Source organism: Macrosteles quadrilineatus, unplaced genomic scaffold (assembly GCF_028750875.1).
Source record: "Macrosteles quadrilineatus isolate MER2022 unplaced genomic scaffold, UCM_ALF_1.0 Scaffold_9__3_contigs__length_116548681, whole genome shotgun sequence".
Taxonomy (NCBI): domain Eukaryota; kingdom Metazoa; phylum Arthropoda; class Insecta; order Hemiptera; family Cicadellidae; genus Macrosteles; species Macrosteles quadrilineatus.
Window position 1 is genome coordinate 2,955,804 of NW_026542602.1, and position 14,832 is coordinate 2,970,635.

The 14,832-nt window shown below is 35.4% G+C and overlaps 1 protein-coding gene across 1 annotated transcript; it reads right to left on the reverse strand.

The window, feature by feature from the left end:
• Positions 1–1,041: 1,041 nt before the first annotated feature.
• On the reverse strand, positions 1,042–14,401 carry LOC129003793 (UBA-like domain-containing protein 2-A). Its single transcript, XM_054432094.1, has 4 exons — positions 14,152–14,401; positions 5,876–5,947; positions 4,257–4,362; positions 1,042–1,369 (listed from the first exon to the last, which is right to left on the reverse strand). The coding sequence occupies exons 1-4, from the start codon at positions 14,257–14,259 to the stop codon at positions 1,287–1,289; spliced, it is 369 nt and encodes a 122-aa protein (XP_054288069.1). The 5' UTR covers positions 14,260–14,401; the 3' UTR covers positions 1,042–1,286.
• Positions 14,402–14,832: the final 431 nt, after the last annotated feature.

Sequence of the window (14,832 nt, forward strand, 5' to 3'; positions counted from 1 at the left end):
ACAATTGATCTCACTAAAACCCCACAACCTAGAACACCCACAACCAGACTTAGCCCAAATCCTAATTCCGTGACCCCTAAAAATCAATCTGATGTCCAAACAGAACCAATTGTGTCCAATACCCCGAAAAGACCTAAAAGACTGATCAAACCCCCAAAAAGGTACTCACCCTAGTGTTATTTAAGGAGGGAGGAGTGTTGTATATAGACTGGAAGAATTATATATATTTTTGTTATTTTATATTATTGAAGAAATCTATTATTTTTTTGAAGAAATTATATTTTATATTGTATAAGAGTTATCATGTAGCACCGATTATGTTCTAATTCTAATGGCATTGCACTGAGCAATAGAAAATCTTAAGTTCGTTAGTTCTTCTTCTATGTTCCGCCAATGATTGTAATGATGTAATGCAGCCAACGAGATGTCTAATGTTTTCGGCCTAGCCATATTTTATTATCAATTCTAATCGCCATAACTATTTCAATTTCTTTTTCAAGTTTTGTAAATTTCATCTCTTCTGTACTTCTAACATGTTTCTGTATCAAGCAAACACCTTTTAAGGTAAGAATATTGTTATTAATAATGTTAGGCTAAAGTCACATGTTCGTAACCTCAATTGCTATTTTATATACATAAAACATTGTGTCTAAATTCATTTAATGCTTTGTTTAATACTTTTGTTTTGTATAATTAATCCAAATTTGCAATATTAAAATTTCAAATAAATATAACTTCAAATAAATGTTTTTACAGCTTAAGATTTTATTAGGCTATAATAGGCTACAGCAATTGTAATTGTTACAGGTGTTTTCTTTCTTTCAAAATACAATTTTATTCTACCACTGATGATGCGTCTCTTTTCAACTTCCTGATGCGACAATATGCCTCTCATTTAAGTGAAACTAAATTTAAAAGTTTTCGCGCACTTGTTAGATGTTAAAAAAGTGTTCAAATGACTTTATATTTTTTCATAAGTTGAGTTCAATCCTTATTCCATAATTGTCACACAGAGGGACCTGGGTTGTAAACACTCAAGGCTCAGTATCATGATTTATTGGGCTTAACTAAATATAAATAAAATAATACACTGATTTGTGCCGTCACAAAAATAACATTGACAACCAAATCACCAACTGAACTTTTACAGGTCGAGTCTTACAAAACTTATATGAACTAATTGATCACATAATGACAATGAGCACCTAGCCATTGATATGTACACACTAGGAGTCCGTGACTGACATATATATACACTAGGTTACTAGACTGGGCGAGGACGAGGCTTATCTGTTGAGAACACCTAAACTGGCTCCGTTGTTTGTTCTGACTTGTTGCTGTGGCTGCTGTTGCTGTTGAGGTGAAACGCCTGAAACACGATATACCTTGTAAACATGTGAAAATACAGGTTATGATGCAATATAGGACACAATGCCTTGATGATTGTAAGGATAGACTTGCCTGAATGGAAAAGGTTTCTATACTTACATAAGAAAAACAAAAACTACACACAAAATAGTTTAAAGGTATAACCAAGCGGCTTAAAAGGAGTTTTACTGAAAATGGATAGAGTTTAATCAGCTTAACACGTTCGCTGCGGCACGTCAAATGGCGGGCCTATCTTTAGTGCGGCGCAGCCCACAGCATCGAACAAACCCGACTTCCGTGTGTGATTGATTGGCTTTCCAATTTCGGTCTGACGAATAGCAAATAACGTGCGGGGATGTCCTACTTTACGACGAGAGTCAACGTAGTTCTCTAAACACCCACAGAGAGCAGCACTGCTTGGAACGTAGCCGGTCCCATTGGAATTGTATTGCCAAATGGAGGGAAAAAGACGGGACCGGATCTAGTATAGGTCCGCTTTCGACCGACGCTAGAGCATAAACGAAGCTATACAAAAGGCATTGCCGAGCGTGCCCGATCGGGAACTGCCGCACTCAACGTGTTAACTGAGACCAGAGTCTAATAGATACATGATGAAGTTGACTGAGTAACTAGTTTTGTGACCTCTTGAATCTCACAAGAGCATGTACGTTATTCCAGTAGTGGGGGTACAGTAGCCCTGCTGATAACCCGCGGGACCATATATACGGCCACGTGCAGTTTGTATTCACCCTGCTAACTAGGACTGCAGGAAGAAGATACAGTATCGTGTTTGGTACCATTCTATTTGTGACAAACGCTGATTCTCACAGTATATTTTGTTTTGTGCTAGCTTGACATACATCACTGCAGTCATGTTTAGAACTCAGCTGACGTTTTGTTGTGTGTTGTGCAATTAATTACATAGATTGCTAGTTCGTTTAAAAACAATGAGCAACCGTGCTGAAATGTCACGTTTTCTTCAAGATAACAAAATAAGGGAATAGTTAGACGATGATAGGTTGAGTGATCAGGAGTGGATTATTACAATAATTATGATTAAGATATTAGTGTTCAGTGCGGTCATGTGACCTAGAGTCAGGCCTCAAATACCCGGGCTGGGGGAAAGTAGCATGACTTAGCATGAGGTTAAACTAACTTTTAGCCCCTGGACATCAATTACATTAGGTAAGGTAACTAAACTCCCCTTTCAAAAAGCTCCACATACTAACACAATATAATTAGAATATGTTCTTCCACTGACAGAATAGTCCACTAAAGAAGTTTTGAGCTGAATGTACGGCTAAAATGTATTAATAAGTGACAGTGAACTATTAAAAATATTTTATGTGTATTGTAACGTGTTTGGGTGCCTTGTGATGGGCTCCTTCCCATTGATCTTAACTGCTGAAATAACAACAAGCCTGTGTATACAAGTTTGATGGATTTTATCTATGTGATATTGCCGCAACCCTCTAGTACTAGCCTGAAGTAATGTGTTAAACAGTTCCGGACTAGAATTTAGCGTCCTAAGATGTAAAGGTGGAAAAAATCGTCTATTAGCAAAACGGACCAACAAAGGTATTAAACTTGCTACAGACTAGAATGTTCCAAAACAGAGCCAGAGTTTGGAATTAGGAACCACGGTACAGTAAAAGCTTGCTAAAAATTGTTGCCTGCTTTGACCTCCTGCCTTGAGTCAGCCGCAGTCATGGTGTTTGCTCAACGTGACTGCAATACAAGTGATGTGTGTAAATATTGATAAAAATATATCACAGGGAAGTAAGGTAGAGAGGAAACATTAAATAGTACACTTAGTCTAGGTGCTGTCTAAGTCTAGTCGCTGGTGTTTAGGCTAGGGCTAAGTCCAACACCACCCCCCCCCCTCGCCCTCATGTACTACAACGTTCACAGTGGAGGAAGACCCTATGCGATAAGAATTCCTGCACAGTGCTTGCTGCACTTCCTTCCTAGTCACAATGATTGCCGCACAATATACTAGAACTGAACGCACACAGTTGTCTTGTAAGCAAGTTTCTTCTGTATCACTGTGAATATATAGTCAATACTATTAGTGATAAGAAGATCCCCCTTCAAGTGTCACACAAGCTGGGAAATGTACATAGATACACAATCATCTTGCTCAAGAGCATAGGCAACTGCAAAAAAGGTAATCTGATATAATCTTGCATACGTGATGAGAAGGGAAGAAATGTATCAACTCAAGATATTCATTAGAAATTACCTCGAAAGAAGGCAACCAGGGAGACCAAAACAGAGATGGTGGGACCAGTGGAGCCACAGAACAGGATACAGAGGACAGGTCGAATTGGAGAGGATTTGTTGGTGTGGCTAAATATCACCTGCAATATACTGGCCCTGGGAGTAAGTAAGTTTAAGGGGCTACAATCTTAACCAGATCCGCATTTGACATTATCAAGCAGAGTGAGCAATTCACCCAATTTAGGAAGCAATATGGCTTTAGGAAAACAAATGGAAGATCTAACGTCAATGTCAGGAAGCAATATGGCTGTAGGAAAACAAACGGAAGATCTACCTAGGTGAGTGAAACCTAGGAGGGCAGCACTACTCCTCCTTTTGAAGGAACTTGGACTATGGAATCTTAGAACAACTATGTCATCGAAATCGTGGCAGATAATTATCACGTTGCATTGCCACGGTAGCGGAAGATGATCACAGTTTCATTAAGATTCAAGAGGATTCTAGAATTGGTATGGAAAAACCAACAATAGGAATATTCAGTTTTGAAATCCAACAATCTCTATTTCTATGGTTCAATCCCAAAATACACAACTCGTTTATGATTTTCACAGTTAACCGTAGGTACCCTGTATAATGTAACTAAACTCTAGCTTGTCTTGTTGTTGTACCTTGTGAAGGTGAAGAGCTGAGTTTGTCATTGGTGGACATGCGGGAGAAAGCCATCAGAGCGTCGGGGAAGTTGGGCGGAGTGGCTGGCGTGTTACACGGTGTTACCTGCATCAAACTTGATTAAGCAAATACATCATTTTATGACCCAGACTATTGTGTAGTGGAACCTTCATAACAAGTCACACTTCAAGTGTTATTTTAAAACATCCCTAATCACATGTTATTGCAAACCTTGATAACAAGACTTATTTTTAAATCCCCAGTGGAGACTTGTTATCCGAGGATCAACTTTATTTTTAGGCTACTTTTTTAACATTAGGCTATTCATGAGACCAAGCTCGACCAATGACTAAAGATAAGAATGTTTATTTTGTTTTACCAGATGGAATTTTGTTTTGAAGAAAATTATGTATAGGCAGGCTAAAGCCTCTCCCATTGGTCTATAAAGCCTCTTCCTGGAAATATAAATTGAAACATAAATTCCGTCATAAAATCGTAACAGAGGTTTTTTGTCACAGTTCTAGACCTTAAAAATTGCTTTAAAGTCACTAAAAGGCTTTTAAGAACTATTTCCTGAGGGAGGACTCCCCAAACACCCTTCTGGCTACACACCCGATAGCCTCCACCTTGACAAGGTAATGAACCGTCACTGTATAGCCTACTAAACAATGGAACCTTAGTTCAAAATCACATTATTATTTGACTGATTTCAATCAGAATAGTGAAAACCAACTGATTCCATTTCTTATTTTTCCCATTGATGCTTCTCCACCATGATGACAACACAAACATCCAAAGTTGTATTGAACTGTCAAAACCAAAACATGTTTGGTTTGCACTTAGCTAATAAATGTGCATTTCTGTGTCGCTTCTGTGCTAAGTTCTAGAAGTATTATTTGATGTTTTCTTCATCTACCTTTTATTTAAAAAAAAAACCTTTTGATTCACTCAGTCACACAGCAGGTTGCATAGAAAAAATTTATATTTAAACTGACAGGTTACTTTATTTCTTTGCTATTTTATTGATTAGGCCTATATAAAAACAAATTGTACAACCAAATGGTAAAACTAACTGTTAATTAAGGTTTTTAGTTACTACTAGCCAGGTGAAAAAAGGCCCAAAAAAGGTCAGGGTTTGCCTCATTTTGTGAAAAAAATTGTGATTTCTTTAAAATGATCGCCATAAAAAAAAATTATTTTGTAATGATTATTTTTTGTAAATAAATTATGACTTGATAAAGTTCTATACCCAGTTCCATAAACATATCTTAAATATTTTTTGAGAAATAAATGTAAAAACAAAATGGCAAATGTTTTGCGAGGTATTGTGGAAAAATGTTATTCTTAATTTGCGCTTCATTTTGACCCAAGGGCCATCAATTAATTATTAATTCATAATTAACTCATTGTACTTTACGGGACATCCTATACGGTATTACCAGTAATTTATTTTAGCAAATTCCCTATTGGGTATTTAAGTTAAGCTATTTATTTATTTAGTCTTGGCAACTCTTTAATAAGCAAGAGATAATCATTGGTGGAGGATTTAAGTAAACTTGAAAGACATCTCATCTTTGATAGGCTTAAATGTAACTTTTTCTAAGCGCTTGTCTCTTACCTGTCCAAAATGTGTCGCAGTCTGTGAGTATGTAGGTAGAGCGGCCTCTTGGAAAAATATACTCAGAGCTGTCTGCAACCAAAAACAAAACAATGCACTGTAGTCACTGATTGGCTTGTATGAGACAATGGTCATAGAAAATTGACTAGGTATATATAGGTGGTTTAAAACAAACATTATTGAATAGTGTCCTAAGGAAAACTGGTAAAAAACGAATCAATTTCAATAAAACAACATACAAAGGAAATGTCAGCTTCAACTTTTCATATAACTAGACATTCCATCCTCATGTTAAAATTAACTTCAATCGAGCCATTAACAAAATGTTCTGATAAATGACCAATATCTATTGAATATGCTAACTCCAAAATTTGCTAAGAGCAAATTGTAAGCTATAGCATCATTGTATGTCACATATGTAGGCCTATGCATATAGTCCTAACAAGTATTTTTTTCTCACCCCCCAGCCCAATATTTCAGCAATTGAAGCTTGAAATATTAATTTGTATAAACATAAAAACGAAGACAATGTATTTTATAGTTATTGAAATGTAGTGTTCTGAGTGTCAGATTCTATAATTTCACATAGTGGTGTCTTGGTTGGTATCAGCTGTACAATCACAAAGCTGGCCACAGACACAACATTGAGGTAGTGTCTGCTTATTGACAGTTTACAGTGAAGCCTTTCTACTCTTCAATCAATACAGCTCAGGGATTCACACTCACTCCAGTCAAGGAAACAACAAACCTTGAAGCCTTGTACACTGTATCTATGAGGAAACTCGCACAACTGTCTGGGAGAAAAACATGTTTGTCTTTTGCATTTTTAAATTATTGTCATGTTTGTTCATTTTAAAACTAAGGAGCTGTACTTTCCATGGAAATTATATTAAACCCATTATTGGCCAGGCGTCTAACAAATTTGAAATGAAATCATAGTGTAAACTTACTATTCAACCGTGTTGTATTGTGCTATGTTACTATTATGCCATATTACTAACTTATGCTTTATGCTCTGTCTGTTCTCAAAATTAGAGCGATCTTGGTTTGCAACATGTAAAAAATTAGTTTTTTTCAGAAACGTTAAGGTATTAACTGTTTGTTATTTGCAAAAAGCTACATTGGAACGCAATTTTACATCAGTCCTACCATTCTTCATTAAAACCCAGGTAAAATACAAGATGATGACGAGAATATGATTTAAAGTAAAATTAAAGTCGAAATTATGAATCTAATCTCGCTTTTGTCTTAAATTGGGTGTGCTTGCGTGCTACTCAAAAGGATCTATATTGTATTTGGCACAAGTAGATGGTAAGAAAAGAGTAGGGCCTACAGACAGTTCAAATATGCGTTTTGTGAAGTTTATTACAGTAGAACACAGTGTAAAATGCTTCAGTAACTTCAGTTGTTTAATTAAAGTATTTTCTAACCCATTCTAAAATTTCTATAGCCTGAAATAAAACACTATTATTTAGACATGGTTTTAAATTAATTTTTCCTACACACCGTGGTAATAGATAGGCTGGCTCTCACCCCTTTATTTCGGTTAAACAGGGTTCTACTGTAGTTTACAATGTGTACAAAGTAAGTGGGCTACAAACACAATGAGTTATGTTAGTTTCAACATACAGAGACAACAGTTTATCTGACAGTGATTAGATAAAACTGTTTTCACCAAGTTCAAAAGTCAGTGAGCTGGTAGTAAATATTTATGGAATGACCATGTACCTGGATCTAAGTACCCTATTTCTGGTTTTCCAAAAAAAAAAAAAATACACTTTCTAGTTTGCCTTGGCAACATTTGGTAGGCAGCTAAATTAGGCCTTACAAAAATTGCATTGTACATTGTCAAGTTTGAGTTTAGCCTACATTGTATCGAAATAATTACTGTAGGAAGATGATTTTTCAACAAGCTATTGATTGGTTTCTTGAGATTGCAAGTCACTGTATATCACAAATTCCTGTAACTCTAAACAATAAATGACATAATTTTTTTTTCTAATTTTGACATGGCAAGTCCATGCATTACATTAGTGTTGATACTTTTTTTTACTCAGGCCTGGGGGTGGGGGTGGATACCTCTTTAGAAACAACCTACCCGGAAGGTATTTACCTGGTCCACGTCACTAACAATAGATTCAGACACCCTTTTTATAAACTGGAAGATTTTTTCAGTTGTAAAGATGTCCAGTTTTAGGTGTTGTATTCTTGTTATTTTTTTCTTTTAAGCCGTGTGTTTTTAATTTATAATGTATCTTTTTAACCAGTCATGTACATTTTTCAATATTAGGCTATTAGGGCAAGATAGTTTTAAAATAAAGAAATACTTATGACCTGGTAGTTGCACTGCATCTTATGACTTTGTCAACAATACCTCTGTATTTTTACGACAAATGAAGATTTATTATTATTAATACCAATATAGTTTGTGACAGGCTCATTCACCTTGTATGTTCTTATTTGATGACCGACTACAGCTGATTCTTATTGATAGAATGTTTACTTTAAGGGATTAAACTTGTTGACTAGAAGGAAACAAAAATGTAAAAATATATGATTTTACCAAAGCAGTTTAAACACTTTGGGGTCCACCCAATGACATAATAATGCTTCTCCCCTGTCTGCCAGGATACATTGTAACATTTCCAAGTCATATAACAGTCCAGAGTGTGAAGGTGTCGGACAGTCGTAGAGTCGGAGGTTGGCAGTCTGACAGACTATTGTTAGCCTAAGCTCAACAAGTACTGTCTGTATTTGTCTTCACGGCCTCCTCTACTACCACACTTACTGTCTGTTCACATCGAGTACATCATTGTGTGATACTCTAACAGATTTTGAAAACTGAATAGTCTCTACCTTGAAATGAGTTTAAAATCATTTCAACTAGTCAAACAATCCTGTGGAGTTTAAAAGCTAATGTAGGGCCTAAAGCTTTATGTTAGACAAGTAAATAGTCAGGTCTAAACATGTCATATGATTAGGGTTCCCAGGGACCCTCCATCAAAAAAGGGGACAAAATTACTCACCAAGGGTGGTCCTAGACATATATTTTGGGGGGGGGGTCACCGGGGGGCCTGGGGGGTATGGAATACCCCCCAGCAAAGAAGGGGGGGAAAAATTGGAAATAATGTGCTAAAATTAGTACTTTTTAAGATATTTTGAGGACCTAGTTTAATGTGTTCAAGCTTCCCAGTTTATTTTTCAAGGTCAAGAAATGTTAAAAAATAAACTTGTACTCGTATAATGTCATGTTTTTTTTGTTTTTTTTTTTTATTATTGAGACTTGTGATTTTAATATCAAAGGAATACCGTAACATTACAACACATTCAAGCATTGTTTGATTTACAAAAACACCCTGGTGCCAATGTGCATGCTAAACAGAAATTTGTCCAGACCATGATTTTGAACCAGAGAACTTATTTCATCTAAGAAGTGTTTAAGAACTAGCACCCAACACGACTGCATTATTCCTGCCCAGCAAGCAACAGTTCATGTTGACCACGCTTAAAACAAGTAAACTTTTCTTTCAACTTTTCTGAAAATACACATTTTCTTTTCGGCATTATGGTAGGCCCTAGGGACGATCAACACGGACCAATTGAAAATTAAGATAATTATTTTTTAAGTAGGCATGTAACATGTAACGTAAAGTAAGCAAGTAAGCAGACGAAGAGCTAGTCACTGGTCGACGGCCGACGGTCGCTCGCTAGTATGCTACTGGGCCTGGCAAACTGGCTACTAGTGAGCAGAGTTATTCAGTTTACAGTCAGCAGAGTCAGGCAAAGCAGGAAACCCATTGTTCGCCTTCCGTTCCGTTTGGTTCTACAGTATTTCCAATGGATTCTAGCGTACGTTATACACAAAATTTGACCTAAAGAAAGAGGAAATGACACTTTTATACATAAGATATTATTAAAGTGTAGTATTTTTTAACTTAGTTTAATGTTATGATGACGATTAATTATAAAAGCTGATTGCTAATATTAATACTTGCAGAAATATTTTTTTATTCTCTCACAAAGTCAAAATCCCGGACATTTGCAAGTATTGCCAAAAATCCCCCCGGACGTTTTTTTTGTACCCAAAAAGAGGATGTGTCCGGGAAAAAGAGGACTTCTGGGATCCCTACATATGATGTGATCCCTTGAGGTTGTAGGAACGTAACCTCAAATGCGATTGGGGGTTTTTAATCTGCCAATGTAGCCAACAGGAAGTTGTTAATTATTTTCCAAGGATGGTACATCAATTAATAGGGTTATAGCAATAAAATTTTACCCCAAAAAGATATTAAATTACGTTTTGTATTGACAAAACATTTGGTTTAAAAAGCTCAAAACAGCATAACATCCTTTTGTTATTCTAATTTTTGTAGTAATATAGGCCTCCAAACAATAAACCCGTGAACGAGAATGGACCAAAAACGGAACAAAAGAATTACCCTAGCTCAATTGGATTTATTTTATAGAAATTTGCAACTTAGTAAAATCGCTGATATGAAGTATTTAGTGAATAAATTAACAAAAGACTCAACTGTTGTTGTCACTAGAAGTTAAACATTTTGTATTATTGGCTGCTGACGAAAAAACATGTTGGAGAACAACACATTTAACTTAATAAAATGTCCAGAATAAAAAATGTTTTAAATATTTTGGACCAATCATATCACACTGAGAAAAAGCACTAAGCTAAGTTAATGTTATATAATTATTAGCTGAAACTAAAAAGAAGCTTCAACACTTGAAAACTGTCCATTTAAACACGTTCAGGATGAAATTACATCTGACACCTAATTTGGCTACAAGCCTACATAAGTAGTTTGAAACATCTTATAATTAACAGCTATTAAACAACAACAAGTCATTTATTTTCCTAGATTTACACCGAATTGCGTATAAATGCAATGGCTAAATCAATGAATTTAATACAATTTGTCTACTAGACTACAACATGAAGATCTATAGGCTATATGTAACATCTGTTCAACCAGTTGTTACACAAATACAAGACATTGTTGCATGAGAAAGCCTAAAATTACAACATAAAATCTTTTAAAAAAGGCCTACCGGTACTAATGATTCATGCAGGTTCTATCTTACCATGTGGGCGCTTGACAAAAACTGTAGGTTTTAGGCCATAAATCAATAATGTTATCAATTAAGCCTAAGTTATTAAAACCAAATAAAATAAAATACTGTAAGTTATTACATTACACATGACCCTAGAAACATTTAAATTAGGTAATATAGCCTAACCATTTTATGAAATTAAATCAAAAAAGTCTTTGCCGTGGGCTAGTTAAGTAGGCCCCTACCCTTCACAAAAAAAAAGATTGAGGTGGGAAAAGTGTAATTTTTTTTTTAATTTGCCTTTAAGGCTCAAAAGATAAAATAAAATCTAGTCACTTTTAATTGACAATATTAAATCGTTTTGAAATCTTATCTCTGGCAGTGTTTAACCTATGGGCTTCTTTGATACATCATAAAAAGGTGGGGTTTACATGAACAAATAGGCTACAAACAAAAAATGTTGGAAAATTTTAAATATTAGTAGTGTGACACATGTTGCTCAAATTCGAGCAACTGCTAAGTAGGCCTATTAACTTACAGGCGTTATTTCAAAACGAATACCTAACAGTCATAATTTCTGATGACTTTAAAAGATTCAACTCAAAGATTATGGGAATACAGTAGAGTCCCCCAAACTCGGCGTAATGTGGACTGGAAGGGTGCCGAGTTTGTGAAATGGAGGGTTATTTGGAACTAGGGTTAAAATAAGCACAAAACAATTATGCTTTTCAACCGCCTTTTTAGCGAATTTCCGATATAGGCTTAGAGAATAAGCTATTACACCAGTACTGTAGTACTCATGGTAAGACCTGGACCCGGGAATGATTTACTTTTTCATTTTGAGGTCTCTAGAGACCACCATCCGTTCAAATCATTTGTGTCCATTAGCGCAATTAACTTAGAGCAAAAATGATCCGTTTTCGATGAAATTTGGTACAAATGTGTAAATCTACGTTTATTCAAACGAGATCGCGAACCAGCATGATTGGACTATGGGAACAGGGGATTATGGGGGGTTTTATGGGGTAAAAATAGGTTTTCCCATGATTTATGACCCTAAAAACACAAAATTTCACAATTTCTTTCCAAACCATTTTGTAGAGTTTAAACAAATAATTTAGTAGGCCTAAGCCTATATTGAAGCGTTATTGTGCGCCTAATGGTTAGGGTTCAGACAAAATTCAAAAAATATTTAAATTTTAAATTCCCATGTTATTTCTTATGGAGAATAAGTCAACCAACAAACTGTTGTAGGTAGTTTGCTTGTTTATGAGCATATTTTGATCGAATTTGGAAAATACATTAATTTCTTACTAAACTATTAACATTTTACAACAAAAAAACACTTTCTTACCCTCCCTGTTGCAGCAAACCTAAGTAAGTAGGTATGGTACTCGTTAAACTAATTATATTTAGCCTAAAAAGGAAATTTAAATGTGATATTTATAAGGAGGCATTTTAGTAAATCCAATCAGGCAAATGGAAATTTGCTTAGCCTGCAGGTTTGCTGCGGGAGGGGGGTATTTATTTACATTTATATTACAAGTCAGTGGTACCGTAAGTAAGTCATCAGATATAGTAAAACAAATCCTTGGTGCCTTAGGAAATAAAAAAATGTATAATGTACATACATATTTAGGCCTATTTGACTCAAAAATTCACTAAGTTAATGTTATCCAGACTGCTGGGGGTTTTAGTGCCGAGTTTGCGGGATTCTACTGAATTTGTAAACTGCTCGAAAGTGTCTTGAAAAACATTGCAAAATTACGATCAAAAGAGCGACTGAACTTTAAGTACCGGTAACTTAGTAAAAACTTAAAATCCACTAGGGCCTAACTTAAGTTTAAATATTTGTAATTAACTTATATTAAGTACGGTAACAAATTAAATTTAGGCCTAAGTCACAGTTTTATAGGTACGGTACTCTTAATTTTCTTTTAGCAAATTTGCGTATAAGTTACCGTACCTAAAGGAAGTAAGTTAGCACTCTCAGATCATGATGGGCAATTGCTCACAATAAGTTAAATACTAGGTACAGTTGAACCTCTATAAGACGAATTTCAAGGGGTACGGGAAAAATTCGTACTATAGAGGTATTCTTAATAAAGAGGGTCGTTTTATCGAGGTTTAATGCTGCTGTTATTCTTCTTATAGAGGTTTCTCCTCGCTCCAAGGTCTCCCCAAAACAATGACTGAGGAAGGAGGATGGATGGGTGGGGGTTTCATGTTGAGACAAGCTTCTGTTTGTTTTGAAAACTACGTACTATGGAGGTTAAGATTATGATAAATTCGTCTTATAGAGGTCACGTTCGTCTTGTAGAGGTTTTGTGCTAAGAATATTCGTTGTATAGAGGTTAATCAGTCCTAGCCCATGTCACAAACAAATTCGTCTTATGGAGGTTTTTAACTTAATTACTACGTTGTATGGAGGTGTGTTTAGCATTGACCTATATGAAAGTGTCAAGGGGATTAAAAAAAATTCGTCTTATCGAGGAATTCGTTTTATAGAGGTTCTTACAAACGAGGTTCAACTGTAATGCGTAAAGAAAAAGCCAATAACCCTAAAATATTAAGTTATTGGGCGGAAAGTAAATAAAAGAAACGTCTTATAACACTTGAAACATATAAGTTTAATTTACGCTTATACTGTTCCTCACAAGTATAGCTGAAGTCAGTTTAGTTTATAGGCCTAAGATAAGTTATGACGAACAAGGTAGGCCTACTATTTGCAAAATTTACCATTAAACTTAAAAAAATAACTTAAGTTATGCTAGGACAGAATACAAATTGACGGTTTTTTTATTAAGTTGCATAAATCTCTCAAATCACAACAAAACTATTGTATTAAAAAATGCTGCCCTGTTTGTTACTATCATAAACAATCATTAGGCTAGTTATATCAGGTGAAACTATAGCCGGGGTATGTAGGCTATTGACAGGAAATTTCAATATCCGCCCATGCTGATGCATAACTTAACTTACGCCTACACAAACTTATTCCATTATGCTTCAGAAATGCTTCACATGCTATTCGGGAAAGAAGAAAGATAATTAAATTGTGGATGAATAATAGGACACAAGCTAAATCTGTTTCGTACGCTAGAAAATCCTACAACGCGTTTGTAAAAATTTTATGCCAGTTCGATCAGTCGGCCATACAGCCATTTTCCCAGACGATAGAGCAACATTTGTTTACAAATAGTTCTTACCTCAAATTGCCAATGAGCCGCTTGTAATAACTGTTTGGCTTGTTCTCTGGCACAACCTGCAGCTAACACAAACTGATTGATCATAACTTGTTCGCGTAAAGAGTCCATTTTCGGTAATGCTAATGTAAATTGTAAAAATAAAAGTGTAATTCCAACACCGAACACAAACACGACTTGTTTTCAAACCCTACTCATTCCATTGATGAATGACGTCAAGTAGTATCCTATGATTGGGTGGAATTTCACAGCCGTTCCCCTGTCTGGCCTTCTCCCCACTACTCATTGCTATGGGTTGTTTTCGCTGTTCCAATTGTCTGGGTTTCTCCCCTCGAGCAAAACAAAACAAGGTCATCTTTAACAACGTAAACAAACAGTGCTGGCAACATCAAAACATTATTTATGGTGTAATTTATAAAATAATATACTATAGAGAGATTTGTGTACTGGTTATAAAATAAGGGAACAAGGGAACGTAGAATGTCAGTTGGTATTAACCTAATAAACTTAAGCTACCGCTTAAAAATGGCTTTATCATCCTCACAGAAAGTTGAAGTCGTAATAAAGAACGTTGTAAGTTGGTTTATAAAATTTGAAAGAGAAAACATTTTAGTGCTGTGTCAAATCATAGATTTAAACTACAGTAGTATATAGTCAAACTAAACCGAGCATGGTATCCACATA

Excerpts from the sequence above, each read along its gene's own strand:
- LOC129003793 (XM_054432094.1), bottom strand. The coding sequence starts at position 14,259 with ATGGACTCTTTACGCGAACAAGTTATGATCAATCAGTTTGTGTTAGCT. Across the intron at positions 4,363-5,875 it reads CTGCGACACATTTTGGACAG|GTAACACCGTGTAACACGCC; the intron begins GTAAGAGACAAG and ends AGTTTGATGCAG. Across the intron at positions 1,370-4,256 it reads CAGCTCTTCACCTTCACAAG|GCGTTTCACCTCAACAGCAA; the intron begins GTACAACAACAA and ends ATCGTGTTTCAG.